At 39.8% G+C, this 15438-nt stretch overlaps 1 protein-coding gene across 7 annotated transcripts in view; it reads left to right on the forward strand.

Moving 5' to 3' along the window:
• ADAMTSL1 (ADAMTS like 1) overlaps positions 1-14501 on the forward strand; it is a gene marked incomplete at its 5' end in the record, with an annotated part of 470451 nt that extends 455950 nt beyond the window's left edge. For 6 of the 7 annotated variants that reach the window (XM_084504894.1, XM_084504895.1, XM_084504897.1 and 3 more), the window contains 5 exons: positions 1551-1731; positions 6162-6369; positions 9199-9308; positions 10504-10724; positions 11829-14501. In XM_084504894.1, coding sequence (XP_084361020.1) covers positions 1551-1731; positions 6162-6369; positions 9199-9308; positions 10504-10724; positions 11829-11935 — 827 coding nt within the window. In that variant the 3' untranslated portion in view covers positions 11936-14501. Of the gene's footprint in view, positions 1-1550; positions 1732-6161; positions 6370-9198; positions 9309-10503; positions 10725-11828 lie in introns of those variants that run through there. The other variant, XR_014687385.1, reaches the window with a different exon arrangement.
• Positions 14502-15438: the final 937 nt, after the last annotated feature.

The raw sequence follows: 15438 nt of genomic DNA on the forward strand, positions 1-15438 counted from the left end.
GTGGATGGGTTGGAAAAGGATATGCATCTTTCATTTCTGCAGTTGTCGGTGGTGGAGTGGAAAATAATTTAACTTTTTCTTAATTTTTGCAATAAAACTTAAAATGTGTTGCAACTCCTTCATTCACTTTCAGAATGAATGATCTCTGTAATCTACATGGTAAGAAATGTCCTTCACTAAATCATACCCCTTTGCAATGATAAATGGTTAAGAATGAAAATGTATATTGTGTTTTTGAATACATAGCTCTGAATTTGTAAGTGTACCTTTAAGATGTTAAAACAGATTATAAGCCCATTCTTTCCTTTCATTCTCCTACTTTGGGGTGATCCAAACTTTTCAATGAGGGAGTCTAAGGGCTTTCTAGAAGACTCAGAAAGTCCTTCACATGACAAGTGAAAATGGATGGGTCTTTTTAATGCTTGGCAATACACTGAGCATGTGCCTTCAGTTCTATCTCAGTCTCAAAGCTCTCACAAAAGTGAAAGGCAAGGCCAAATTGTGTCTTCTTTGCAGGTGCCATGTTTTCCCATCACTATTTTGTTATTTGAGTTTAAAAGTTCGTTTAAAATATGTTTTAAGAGTAGATTTGCAAAGAGGAATATGAAAAATTCACTGACCTCTGTAATTGCATCCACTGAATTGCATTGTAATAAATGTTCATAGTATGAAATGACTTGACAAAATCAACTGGAATGAACGAACCAGGGGTCTTCTTGGGAGTTAGTCAGACTACACTAGTTTGATTTTTATCAAAGGTCAAGAACTCTGATCAAGCTTTATGAACTATCTAGGGACCTTAAAAAGTGAATTTATACACTTCTGAAAAGTGTATAAAGGATGTATCGCCAGAAGGATTAATAACACCTTTTTCATGAACCAATGCAAAATAATAATAATATTGATAATAATAATTAATTAAATTAATTAAATTAAAAAAAAAATCTGACTGAATAGGAAGAAATCACTGGGAACTAAAAATATCATTTAAGGAAAAAAAATCTGAAGAGCTTAATATTCTATGAAATCATTCTTATATTACTTTTAATGATGCTCCATACTGCTTTGTCACTGTAAAATTCCTTTTTTTGTATTTTTTAACAAGTCTTTGAGAAGGTAGTTATTTTCACACACATACTACTTTCTTATCTTTTAAATTAGAGATATGTTTACCACAAATACCAGCTGCGAGGCTTTCTGCAGTGCCTGCATACCAGGAGCTTACATGCTTGCCATGGTACCTGCTGGTCTCATTCTCCCAATGGCCTTCTGAAGTTTCTGACTAATTCACAGACAGCTAATAGGCTCAATGAATTATCCAAGTTTATATAAATGCAAGGATTTCTGATGCCCCATGTACCTGTCATTTGGTATCACTGAACTGTGCTACAGCGTCATTTGATTTCCATGTCTGATGCTTCTGAGCACATAAAAAAAAAAGGGGGGGGGGAGGGAGGGGAGGAGGAGGAACGGCATGGTTACAAAAGAGAGTTAGTCTCCTGCTGACAGTTTTTAAGTGTTAATGTGTCCCTCCCATGTTTTTTTGGCAGAATACCAGTGGTCAGTGGACAAGCTGATGGCTTGTTCTGCTTCCTGTGGCCACAAAGGGGTGCAGCTGCCCCAGCTCAGATGCTTACTGGATGGGTCTGAAGTCAACATATCCCACTGCAAAGAGAAGCCCAAGCCATCCCTGCAGCCCATTGCATGCAACAGGAGAGACTGCCCTTCACGGTTTGTCCTTACCATGTTAAAACGTCATATATGCTTTTAAAGTGCACTTGTAAAGTTCTTGGTGCTGGAGTGCATGCCATTGTAGCCCTGCCACTGCCTGTCTGGGGAAAAGTCATGGCTAAAAGGGAACTTTTTAGTGCTTAGCCTTGACAGTTGGGAATTAGTAGCAAGATTTGTGGAAAATGTTGACAGTAAATGGTACAGACAGTGTTTACTCCTTCAGTAGTTATGTTAGAAATGGATGGAAGAGTTACTGCTTACTCTTTATCAGCTAAGGTCACAGCTTCATGGTACTTTTGAATTCTTCCCTGACAGTGGGAATAATCAGCATTTTTACAATGAGGTAGAAAATTTTCATTTCCATTTCAAGCCTCACCAGTTCTTCAAACTCGTAAACTTCACTGGGGGCTGATGTTACATGGGGAGAGGGAGCACAATGCTGTACTTCATGAAAGGAAAGATTTCACCCTAAATGGGGCCTTCAGACAGTACTTACTGTATGTTGAAACTGTAAAGTAAAAGAACACAATGTACTTGTCTTCCTACCTCCGATTAAGAACTAGCAGATTTTCAGACATTTCAAGGCCAGATCCTCATTAGAGAAAAAGCACTGATCTAGTATCTTTGTGGTTTATTAATATAAATTCAATACTCTCCACATACAATAGCAATGACTGGAAAGTGACCAGAAGAAAGTAAGCTCCAGAAGTAATAATCTGGACCCTTCAAAATAAAGTTGTCCCAGTAACTGACTAGTTAGAAAAGATGCTTGTCCTAGAGTTCACATCAACTCACTCTGAAAAGACATCATGTCTTAGGGCCAGCACTGCACAGTTTTTCTCTGAGTTTTGTGTGTGATTAACAATATGGTGGCTGATAATAATAATAATAATAAAAAAAATAATAATAATATGCAAATCAAAGTTACAGAGAGGTCTAAGCTGCAAATTTCAAATCTGAACCAAAGCTCCCAGAGCCAAAGCTCCCCAGAAGCCAAAGCTCCCCAGAAGATCGGTGCTTTTGATTATCAGTTTTCAGCATTGTTTCACAACTGATCAAAATACAGCACAAGAAATATGGTACATCAAGGCTGAAAAGTATTTTCCAGACATTTGTTGGTACTTGTCATTTTGGATGATGGAGAAACATCTTGAATTACAGGAAAACTTGTCCAAGAAGTCTATATTTTCTGCTTAAGTCTACCTTTTCTGCTTTTCCTTTTATGACTCATTAATAATGCCCATCATGGCCAAGTAGAATCACAGGCTTCCATGGGCTGGCTGAGCTCAGGCCAGGCTGCTCAGGGCTTCATCTAGGCAGGGCACAAAACTTGAGGGAAACTCTCAGTATGCCCAAGGTTGCAGCTGCCATCAAGGGGAGCTTGACAGAAGTGAGCCAACAAGAACATGAACAGGGACAAATGCTGAGCCCCGTAACACCCTGTTTGTTAACAGCCTTCAGGCAGAGTAAAAACAATTCATCACCACCCTATGAGCCTCATCATCAAACACATTTTTCACTCAACCCATGTCAACCTATCCAGATCACAGCTTGGATATTAGACTATTGATGGAGACAAGTAAATATTTTCCATGTCCCTCACTTTTTCATCAGATATGGTCATTTTATCACAGAAGTCAATCAGGTACATCAGACATGACTTACCTTTGATCAGTCTGGGCAGACTGTTCACAGTCATCTGCTTTTGCACAAAAACACAAACCACAAGGACTAGCTTCTGGATTTTCCCAGGCACCCCAGTAAGGCTGACCAGTTCCCTATACATGTACGTCATCCCTACATCCTTTTTTGAAGATGGTGGCAATGCTTCTGTTTCTCCAATTGTCAGGGGCCTCTCTAGTATCCATAACCTTTCAATAATGATAGCAAGCAGCCTTGAAGGGACATGGACAAGCTCTCTCAGCATCCTCACACATAGCTCATCTCATCCCATACACTTCTATGGGCTGAGTTTTCTTGGGTAATTCTAGGCTGTGTTGGTTGTAAATTTGGTGCCTATCCTGTACACAGCGCTGTACACACAGGAGTTTCATCACCCAAGAACTGCAGGGTCATATGTTTTTTTGTATTCCACGTAGCGTCATAAGACTTGATTCCAACAGCAGAACAGACAAAGAAGCTAGACTTAGCAGCTACTTTACTTAGTAGGTTTTGTTTCTTTGTTTCTTATATGAGTTCCTGAGCTTCCTGAATGTCAAAACAGGCAGAAATGCAGCTGCAGATGTAAAACTGAATTCCTTTCACAGAGCGGAAATGTCTTTTGTAAAATTAGCACATCCCATTGGACTTTGTGGGCATGAAGGGGGTCAGACAGAGGTCTGCCTCCTTTTACAGACTGTCTCAGTTTAAGTGCCCCTGTAATCTTTTGCTTTCTATTACTGATAAACACAGTGGAATCATGACAGCTTGAAAGACTTCTGACTACATTAAGGTCTTTCCCTTGTTCTGCAGCTTTCTCCCTGCAGAGCACACTTTCCTCCTTTGCCACCCATTGGTCTAAAAAAGAATACATCCCAGTGTCTATCCAGAGAGTCCAATTAGTGTTATATTCTGTCCGTGTTAAAAATGCCCCCATTCTCTAATCCAGTGGCTCCTTAGCTGAGATGTGTGTAAGTGTTTTTCTGTATTTTTCTGGATTTTTTATTCCCTCCACTACCTTATGTCCATTGTGGACATGGTGTTCTTGAGTAAGAAAACACAAGGTAGTCAGGATCTCAAGAGAAATTTAGTACAATTTCCCTCATTCAACAGGGTGATTTGGGACTGGCACTTATATTAAAAGAGTCTAATCTGATGCGAGGAGAGGTGCTAAGCAACCTGATGAGAAATAACGAGCCAGATTTACCACTACAGTTGTGTCTTGGGTATATGGCAAGGTCCTGTTTAATTATCTTTTCTTAATATATTCTTACCCATTTTTGCAGGCAACTATTTTCTGAGTTGCAGGCTGAGTCATAAGAAGAAAACCAAAAGAGATTTGATGAAATATGAAATGCACTCATTAACAGTAGTTTGCCTACAGTGATGGCCATAAATTCCATGGGAATAGTTTATGTCTTTTTATCCCTTTCCTGAACAGTACCGCCACCCACACTCCTCTCTCAGGTCCTGAGAAACTGTTGAGATGTATGCTTGGAAATAAAAGTTGATTGAAATGCAGGGCAGAGCTTTATGAGGGGGATGTGTTCAACTGTAAGAAAAAAAAAAAAAAAAAAAAAAAGTTGTGTCTTTGTTTTCTTTGTCAGGAATGTGTCTGTTTATATGCTTGTTTCTGTGACCACAGGAATTAATCACCTGCAGAAACTGAAGAGTAGTAATGGATGCCTCTCCATGGGGCTTGAGAACACCTATTGCCTATTTTGCAAAGTAACCAGAAACACTGTCATTGAGGGATGAGATAGGCACTATTTCCCACCCCCACCCCCACCCCCAATATTACACAGCTCCTGCTGTGTATCCTGAAACTTAATGAAGCAAACTGCTGACAACCATAAGTCTCTTCAGGAAACTACTAATCAGTTGTGTTCTTCCTGTTCCTACCAATATCTCCTTCCCAAATCCAACTGCATGGGTGTTTCACCTAATCAGCTTTAAATTGGCAAGATGTACTGTCCATCTTGGTAAGATTTTGGGCCTGGACAATTATTTTTTGTTGTTACAGGTCTTTTATTAAACCCCAGAGCATATGGGATTAGACCCTCAGCAATTAAATGCACAGTCCAAGCTCAAGAGGAAAGAAAAAATGTGTTCTTTGTCTCTGTGCTGTCCATTCACAAACTCCATCCCTGAGCAACCATCAGGCTTTACTATATTATCCCAGCTGTGAGGGAGGTAACAGCAGGCAGGGACTGACACATATTAGCAGATTCTTGGTTCCTCTGTCAGCAGCGAGTTCAAAGTGCCCTCAAAGCTACTCTATCAGCTTTATGTGGACAGTTTTCTCTGCTGAGGACTGAAAATGGGCTGCAGCCTGTGACTGTAACCTGTGATCAAGCCCTGTGACCCATTGCTGGGACTCTTATTGTTGCCTGTGATTAAGGCTCCTGTGGCATAGTGGTGTGAGAGCAGCCATGTCCAAGCCCTGTGACTGGGCTAGAAATATTTACCAGGCTTTTAAAAAACAACTGTAAGGGCAAAAATAAAAATTATTCTGGTCCCAAAGAACTGTCAGAGAGATACTTAGATAAAAAATATAATATTTTCCCAGCTTTCATCCTATAAGAAATTTTCAGTGACTAATATAGGAGGCTGAGGCACTCAGCACTTTCCAGGGTCTTGGCCCAAATGAACCAAGCTATTGCTGCCTTTCTCTGAGCCAACACATAAACTCTGGTTGGCACTGATGATACCTCAGGTAGCGCACTCACAGCATGTATGTGCTCCCTGACTTCCTTGCCTTTCTCTGACAGATGGATGGTAACTTCATGGTCTCCATGCACGCGGAGCTGCGGTGGAGGCATCCAGACGCGGAGAGTGACATGTCAGCGACTGACAGCAAAAGGCAGCTCTGTCCCGATGTCAAACGAGACTTGTGTCCAGGTGTCCAAGCGCCCCGTGGACACTCAGAACTGTAACAAGCAACCCTGTGTCGAGTGGGTGGCCTCCTCCTGGGGCCAGGTAAGAAGCATGCCAGCAGTCTGAAAACAGCCTCATAGTGTGGGGTGAGGAAAGCTGACAGAAGATGAGAGGCTATGGTCTGCATGGTTTTGAGAAGGCAACTAATTTGCTCAGCTCTTTGAACTCCAGTTTTGATGCACTGCATATTTGGGTTTCTGTAGCTTCCTGCAGTCCCCAGAACTGCTTTTGAATAGGACTTCCACTGCAGACCCCTCTTTGTCCACAGTAGAAATGTCTGCAGATCTTCATTATAATGACAGGTTACAAGTCTGGGAAATAGCGTTCTCTATGTCTAAAATTGCCCTTAACACCCATGGAGTATGTCTCATTTTTGCCTGTCAGGATTCAGGACTGATGGTCGTGATAGGTTTGGGGGTTTTGTATAACAATACAGTTTTAAAATGTTTCTGATGTTGCCTCAGAACCTCATAAACTATGAGCCTTCTTGATTAGCTTCACAATGAAACACAGAATAGGAGGATACAAGCACCTTCAGATTACTTCATGCTGTTTTTCAGATCTTCAAATTCTCTCCTTACAGCTTCATAAAATGATCATATGTTAAAAAGTTTCTTTACATAAATACCAAATGTTCCAAGTATTTGGAGTTAAATCCCCTTGTCGTGGGAATCCAGAGAAGAGCTTGCTTTGTTTTTTCTTTGTCTTTTTGTTCGTTTGTTTTTGTTGTTGTTGTTGTGTTGTTTTGTTTTTTATATTTGTTTTGTTTGTTTTTCCTGTGAGCTGAGATTTCTTGAAAAGATACTCACCAACACCCATTCAATTATAACCTAGAACCAGTCATTACTATCCTCCCTTTTCTCTCCACTCCAGCATGACTGAGACATATGTGAAGGTCAATGAATCCATGACAGTCCAGACTGAGGGGTAGAAACTTGTACATTTTAGTCCATAGATCTCCGAAGTGGTGACTCTCATGTAGGGTTATACCATACCACAATGAACGAGAGAGAGTTATCTCATATTATGCTATCTCATTGTGTTAGAGGTTAAAGTAACAAAATAGTTTGTTATTAATACCCACATGCTTTCTGTGTTTGCTTAGAGTATCATGCACAATACAGTATGCCTCATCTGTTTTCTTATGATGTTGTTAGAAAAAAAAATCTTCAGCGACTAGAACTTATTTTTGTTCACTAGTTGAAGACATCTTCATTAAACTCTTGCTTGTGTATTTTGGAAATTTCTCTCATGAAAGAGAAGCCAGTTATTGTATTACATTTATGAGTAAGCATGGAAATATCCTTCTTTATGAAGGAAACAAACTGTCCAATTTTCAGTCCCTGTGGAATTCCAGGTAAGGACTGGATTATCCTTTCAAAAAAAACAATTGCCTCATTCTTGCTTTTAGATCATTATGGTTTATCCAGTTCCCCATGACACCATACTCAGCCAACATGATCAAAGAGATCTGAATTCATTTGTTGCACCTGACCTCCATGCATTATGATATAGTATTTCTTCTACTTAAAAAAATGATGTCCCACATGGGCCTATACAGCTCAGTCTCTAAGCCAGGAGACTACCTGCTATCTAATTACAGTTAGGAATGTACCACTGGATCAGTGGCTCTGTGTCTCAATTACTGTCTGAGTAGTATCATCGGATACTCTGAAGAGGCCATCAGGTCCACATTGCCGAGGTGCAGTGACTAGCTTTCCCAAAGAACAGAGAAAAACAGATGACTTACCCTCCCCGTTCCTCCAGAACTAATTCTTTTTCTTTCCCTTCCACCTTCCATTTAATATTAGTGGCATTTCGTGGACTATTTGAGCTCTGCTATGTATCACGTAATGTTTTGAAAGCAGTCACTCAAGATTGCTGATGATGACTGCCTGTCCTACAGGTAATGCAGAAGTGTTCTACACATTCCAATGAATGACATTTCCACCTACCTTGCTCAACAAGGGACATGGGAAAGAGTAGAGTCATTTTCTTCTCTCTTCCAATTACCAGGAAGGGAAGAAATCACAGCAGAAAGTGAACATTATGTGAGGAGTGCATGATAGTGTGAAATGGGGCTTCTAGGGGCAGTGGAGAAAGATAGAAGTGTGGAAGAGAGAGTAGCCCTGTCCTGCCAAAACTTCCTCCTTCTTCACATTAACAAATCCCCAGCCTGTTCCAGAATATAATTTCCAGATACTTAATAAACAATCTGCTTTCTAACATTTGATTTAATTTTAAAAGAACACAAACACATGCTACATACCAATAACTAATTGCAGTTTAATCGAAGGAGAGGATTAGAAGAGTTAAACAGCAAGCGTGCAGCTGAGACACTTGAACTGGTTAGGATAACTTCATTTTTGGAGCAAACTTGCAGATCTGCTGTGTTTGCAGGTTTCATTTCTTGTTCTGCAATGCTTTTAAAATGTTATTTGTAGTGGAATATGTCCTTGTTTCAATATGTTCTTGGTTATTAACAATTTACCCATAAATTGTGATAGTTCAAGCTGCAAAATGCACAGTAAAATGAATGTATTCAGATTTCCTGTATGGATCATAGGCTCTTTGCTAATGATGTGAGAGTATTTTATTTGCCCTAACAGATGTATTTAAGATTGAACTATTGAAGAGGAGAGGGTAATAAATCTACAGAGCAGATACCGAAATATAGTTTTAATATTGCTGGAGGAGAGTGAGTTGGGACAAAAGATGACTGCGTGCTCAGCCTCTAAAGTGTGCAGAGCTGCAGGAACCGCTTGAAAGCTTCATAGTCACTGTATAGCAGTATGCATTTTATTTCCCCAGCAGTCTTATATGAGGGGAACATTGCCTTTTACCTCCTTAAGTGTTTTTCTGTGTTCACAGTGTAATGGGCCTTGCATTGGACCACGACTGGCTGTACAACACAGACAGATACTTTGCCAGACCAAAGATGGGACTTCTGTGTCATCTGATCAATGCAGTACCTTGCCAAGGTAGGACAGGAATCTCATACAACTGAATCCACTGTCTTTCACATAGATTTTGAATGGACTAGTGATTTAACTGACATTTTATGTGTTTTCTGTATGTAACAAAAAGGAACAGTGCAACCTGTTTAATTATGTGGCATAAATCTCAGAAAGCTTAAGGCCAGACTTCAGTATTCATTCATTTGAGGGGAAAAAAAACGAAAAAAAAAACACGCTAGCTAACAACAGAAGAGCCTTCTAGGCATGCCAAATCCTAACTGAAAGGCCATGCTATTTCTTCCTAGACCAAGGGCACATTTGTTACCTCAGCTCTACTGGTAATGAAAGAACCGCCAAAGCTTCACTTCTCTCAATTAAATTATTATTTTAATTTTAATATTAACATATTTAATATTAATATTAACAATATTAAAATAACAAAATTAAAATATTTAAAAAATAAAATATTTAAAAAATAAATTAGAAAAAATATATATATTTGAAATATTCAATTATCTCTCAATTAAACACAAGTGCTCATTGGATAAAATGGACTCCATGGCTTTTGTGTTCCTAAAGATAAGCTCCACTATTGACATCATAAAAACATTTATTTTCCATAAGATTTAGCCATGTAAATCAAGCCTAAACATGGCTGAAAATTACTGCTAGAGGCTCTTTGGCACCCCATCATGTATTTTAATTGTCTTTATGATGAAAAGAAGAGAACCAAATGTTCTTCTATGATCTTCACTTCTAAGAGAGGGCTAAAGAGTAAAGGAGGATTTCTAAGAAATGGCTTTGTTTCCCACTGATTACAGACATCAGCAAGTAATAAACCTCTGATGGGTTTTACTGGCTGTAACTTCTTTCATTACATCTTTTCAATGAAGCTCTGGTTTGGCATTTAATGGGAAGTGGTATTTAGGTCAAACCCTCAAATTGTTCAAATTGTCATTTAACTCCAGTTGTGCTATACCAGCTGGCAACACCTGAAGGTCTGATCCCTGAGCGTAGTTACAGGATTGCCTTTCAGTGCATGAGGCTTGCCTGTGTTTGCTCCCAGTGAAGACTTGTTCCAAACAGTGCTCTGAACAAATTATATTCATAACATGTGAGGTTTGCAGTCCCCAGAGCTTGCATGCTGCCCAGAGTGGCACACGCTTCCTTCTCGTGCAGCATGGTGAGTGACAGGGCCCCTTTTCCCTTCTGCTCGTAGGCCTTTGAGCACTCAGAACTGCTGGACTGACATCTGTGGTGTGCACTGGAGAGTCAGCCTGTGGACCGTCTGTACGGCTACCTGCGGAAACTATGGCTTCCAGTCCCGGCGCGTCGACTGCGTGCATATCCGCACCAACAAGCCCATGCTGGAGCACTACTGCTCCTGGAGACCACGGCCAGCCAACTGGCAGCGCTGCAACATCACGCCCTGTGAGAACAGTACGTTCCTGAGCTGAGGGGATGTGGTGGTTTGTGGTGTGCAGGGAAAGTTAACATTCCAGCCAGACCCAGTACAGGGGAGGATGTGAAGAGTGGGGTGGAGGAGGCAGGGGGAGGCCTATCTGTCCTCTAAAGAGAGCCATCTCCCAGAACTGTGGTGCTTGGCATCACAGCTGGACTTCCTGGGTATCCTCCAACCTGAACAGATGCAAAATGCAGTGTCCAAACCTCAGCATCCCAACACAGGGGACAAGGTGCCCACTGCAGTTTGCTGGCAGTGGTGTTGAGTGGGGCTGACTGGGATTGTATCTCCTTGCTAACCGTGTAAAGTGGTCCAACTGTCCATTAGTGGTACAGAAAAGAAGAAAAACACAGATGTTATTGCAATGAGCTGTATAACTGCCCTGTGGTGATCCCTTTTTGCAGCCTTAATATGGAAAGCGGGACACCATCAGATAAAAAAATGCACACAAGGTCTGGCTGAGATACTGGACAGTTTTCCAACCTGCAACTCAAAAGCAGGAGGCTGCAGGCCTCAAAAGCTTTCTGAATGATACTAGGGACCAAAGTCCTAGGGAATTTGAAATATAGGTTAAAGTATCTAAACATCTCCACCCTGGGCTGTGTTCTTTGACACATATTTGAAAAGCACAATACAACACCTGGTCAACCGTGGAGGCACTCCCACACACTCTTTTGAAATGCATGGGATTGGACAAAGTGCCTTTGAGCTACTCTGTTAGAGAAGTTTCCATTTAATTTACAACTGCATCTTCAATGTAACAGCTGTTAGGAAACCCTAGAGCTTCCCTAGAATGCCAGTAGATGACACAGGAGTGCTGGAGAAGGTTCAAAAGCTCTCTCAAATGCTCTCCTTATGCTCTGAAAGAAATGGCTGCCCACCATGTTCTCCTTTGAGCCTTTGGCTGCACGAAGTCCCCACTCAACCTCTGCAGCAAGACAAGGTCGTGCTCGCTGTGAGACCTCCCAGTACAAAGCTGTTTTTGTCCCCTCTCTCAGCAACACAATGAAATGTTCTTAGGTAAAAAAGCCCTTCTTTCATTGCCTCATCACCATTTCTCCTTTTTCTTTCTCCTTTGGTAGTGGAGTGCAGAGACACCACAAGGTACTGTGAGAAAGTGAAGCAACTCAAACTTTGCCAGCTCACCCAGTTCAAATCACGCTGCTGTGGGACTTGTGGAAAAGCTTGAAGACAAATGCAATGAAAATGGAGGAACAAGGGGATCACAGCCTTTGCTTCACTGAGGCAAGGACTTTCACAGAAAATATAAATGGAATGGATTTTTTTTTCATTTTATTTATTTATTTCCCTTTAAAAGAAAAAAAAAAAGGAAAAAAAAAAAAAAAAAGGAAAAAGAAAACCTTTTAACAAATTGATGTTGTAAAGGGACCTGACAAGTTTTCCCTCCTATAAATCTGGGAGACAGAATGCAGCAAAATAATCATGAGGTTAGATAACAAAAAGTCAAAGAATCCCATGCCACCAGCAAAGGGCCTGAGAGGAGTGGGGCTGCCCCAAAATGTTTGTACACACTTGAGGATACACCAATAGATAGATGGGGAAGCGGATCAAAATGTAAACCTAGCATCACATTGAACCACCACAACATGAATCAAAGAATCAAACAGCTTGACAGATCATAGGGTTTGCAGAAAACAAAACAAAACAAAGCAAAAAAATAAAAATAAATAAAAATAATTTAAAAAAATACTAAAAAAAACATTCATCTGTGCAGTATACCAACCATTTATCTTAGAGTAGTTTGGGAATATAAGCATATGATTTTGCTTTATAAGCCTATTATTACAACCAAGATTGGTTATATACCTTTCTACACCCCTCTCTCCTTCTCCTCCCAGGCCTTCAAATGATCTCAGTGAGAGATAGCTGTTGATCTTTGAGGATCTAGAGTCATGTCTGAGAAAGTTGAACAATGTTGTGTAATGTGAGTGAGTCTAGAAGACATCTGAAAAAGTTCCCAGAGTGTATTTGTGAGGGAGGCTCAGCACTGGGAGGGTTGCTTCAGCACAGAGATGAGGTGGTGATGTTAGCTATTATCTAGGAGAAGGAAAGAAAGTATGATCTGCTACTAACAGACTGTAACATAAACCTGCAAATGCTGTCCTGTGCATAACACAGACAGGGAAAATATCATTTGTGGTAACAAGAGCTGCTTCACATACTACATCCTACTAACACTTCATAGGAATAAATAGGAGTACTAGTTCCCAGAGTTCAGGTTCTTTGAGAGCTGAGGTTTGGGTAAGAAATTTGAGGAAGTGGGTTTTCCTTTCCTGCTAACATGAATATTTTCTCTCCTGACAGCCAAGCCTTTCAGTCAAGTAGTAGAAAAAATTTCTGATATCTTTGGCTTTGTTCCTACTCAGTAGAAACAGAATAGATTCAGCATCCGTCCCAGAGGGCTAACACCAATAAATTTTGATAAGTTTGCTCCTCTCTGGCTGCCTCCCACAAGAAAATGGGTACTACTAAACAGCATATTTTTTAAGCCTGGGTTTAACACCCTAAAAATATGATCTAAAAAGTGAGCCTCAAACATCACACATTGCAGGCTGTCTGTGAGTCTTTCTCCCTAGCCAATTGCAGTGACTATTCATCCATTGAAGTACTTCATCCTTTTAGTTCCTGGGCAATTCCTGCTCTGCTCTGAATAGGGCTTTAAAATTAGAAGGGATTTGCAAAGTAGGAGGTTTGAGCATTATAAAAATTTAAAGGAGATCTATCTGGAACTGAGGCTTTGACTTGAGACCATCTCTAAATCAAAGGTTTGGCTGTGCTTCACCCCAGTGGGGCTCAGGCCTTGTGGTACATTAATGAAAGGCTGTTCGAGTACTGCTGTGTTACAGATTCCATAACGTGGACTTTTCAGCAAAACTGGGAATCTAATTCTGAGGTCAGTGTCAGATACATGACATTAAACTGTCTTCAGTTTGGTTGCTTCAAAACACATCTGGCAGTGGATGCTCTCACTACGAATGGGTCTTCAAGAAATAGTGTTGCTAAGCTTCCGTGTAACTTTTTATTTAAAAAAAAAAAAAAAAAAGAAGAATGTCTTTCTATGTATGTAAATGTATATCTTTTGTGTATATTTATTAGGATTTCTTGTATAAAAAGTGCAATATTAATAATTGTACATTATTTTGTTGAGATAAAACTATTTTTTTTTTTTTTAATCTCCCCAGAATTTTGTTCCTCTAAAATCAATGGTAATAGTGTATTTTTCACTTGCATTTAATTGAGGATCTGCTTCACTGTGCACTGAGTGCTTTATAAAATATGACATGATGGAGGGGTGGCATTTTTAACTTGTGAAATGATAGTTATGCATGGAATGAAGGACAATTCCTTAATAATAATAGCAATAATAACAATAACAATAATAATAATGTGGTGGATATTTCTAGTACTGTAGTTAACAAAAAGCAGCACAGGGAAGTATTTACATTTGTTTGATAGCTAAGCATATTCAGATGATCATGTGTTGAATGGTAGCTATGTAACCATGCTGAGGATAAACAAAAAGGATCAGATCTGGAGGAGCCACTGTGTCATCTCGGCATAGTGTGAATCTAATTTCACGTGTTTGTTCTGTGAATTGTGACTTGGCAACATCTCAGTAAGATTTCTGAATATTTTCCAAAATAACACTTTCCTTCTCTAAAAAGAAAACAAACAAGCAAACTTGTATTTATATATATTTTTTGTACAGGTAATGCAGGATACATAGTTAACTACTGCTGTCTGATGTGTTGTTTATTAATCTTTAAAGAAAGCCAAAGTAGCAAAGCTTTTGAAGTACTCTGTCCTTATTCTGTATTACCACAGCAGCAAACAGCTGTTACATGAAACATACATGATCCACCATCATCCTCTTTCCCCAAGACAGGATCAACCCTGTCTTAATTTCTTTTTAAAAGTCTCCAGTCATTAAGATTCTGTGCCTTGTCTCGGAGATCTGTTTGAACTCTTCAATTGCCTTGCTTTATTCTTTTTAGCCTCTGTTTTTCTTCTAGAGGCATAAGGCCATTGCTGGTCCTAAGTTCATGGCAAGTATATAGGCTCATAAAAGTATATTCCTTTTTTGTACACAGAAACTATCAAAAACATCTTATAACTCTTCTCAGCAACTCCTGGACTGAAGCAATGCATACTACCCCTATTATTCAGTCTTTTCTTATATGTTCCCACTACTTTCATTAACAGAACTTGCAACTCATTAAAGCATCAAGTGTATAGAAGGAATCCTACTCATGAGCAGAATGACAAGGAAGAAAACATGAATAAAGTATTTCTCTTAACAAAGACAAAATCAGGTTTTGAATGTGAAGCTGGTTCTGCTGTTGCCCCTTTTCGAACAAATGTTATAATGCCTCTTCTAAAAGGGAATGATGATTTTGCTCTCATTTACTGACAGTTTCCCCAGTATGGTGTTCCCTCCTACACTTTTTAGACCCCTACACTGCAGGTGAATACCTCATATAAGCACATGCACACACAGATGCAGGCCAAAGACAACCCCTGCAACTTCCAAGCAACTGCACTGAAGGTAATGGGAACTCAGTCATTCATTTTGAGTAAAACAAATATAAAAGCTGGCGTTGATAATAAAATGAACAGCAGACCAGCTTAGGTTCTCCAGAGAATAATTATTCTTTTTTCATGCATATGGCT

The sequence above is a fragment of the Aythya ferina genome (assembly GCF_964211825.1).
Source record: "Aythya ferina genome assembly, chromosome: Z".
Lineage (NCBI taxonomy): Eukaryota > Metazoa > Chordata > Aves > Anseriformes > Anatidae > Aythya > Aythya ferina.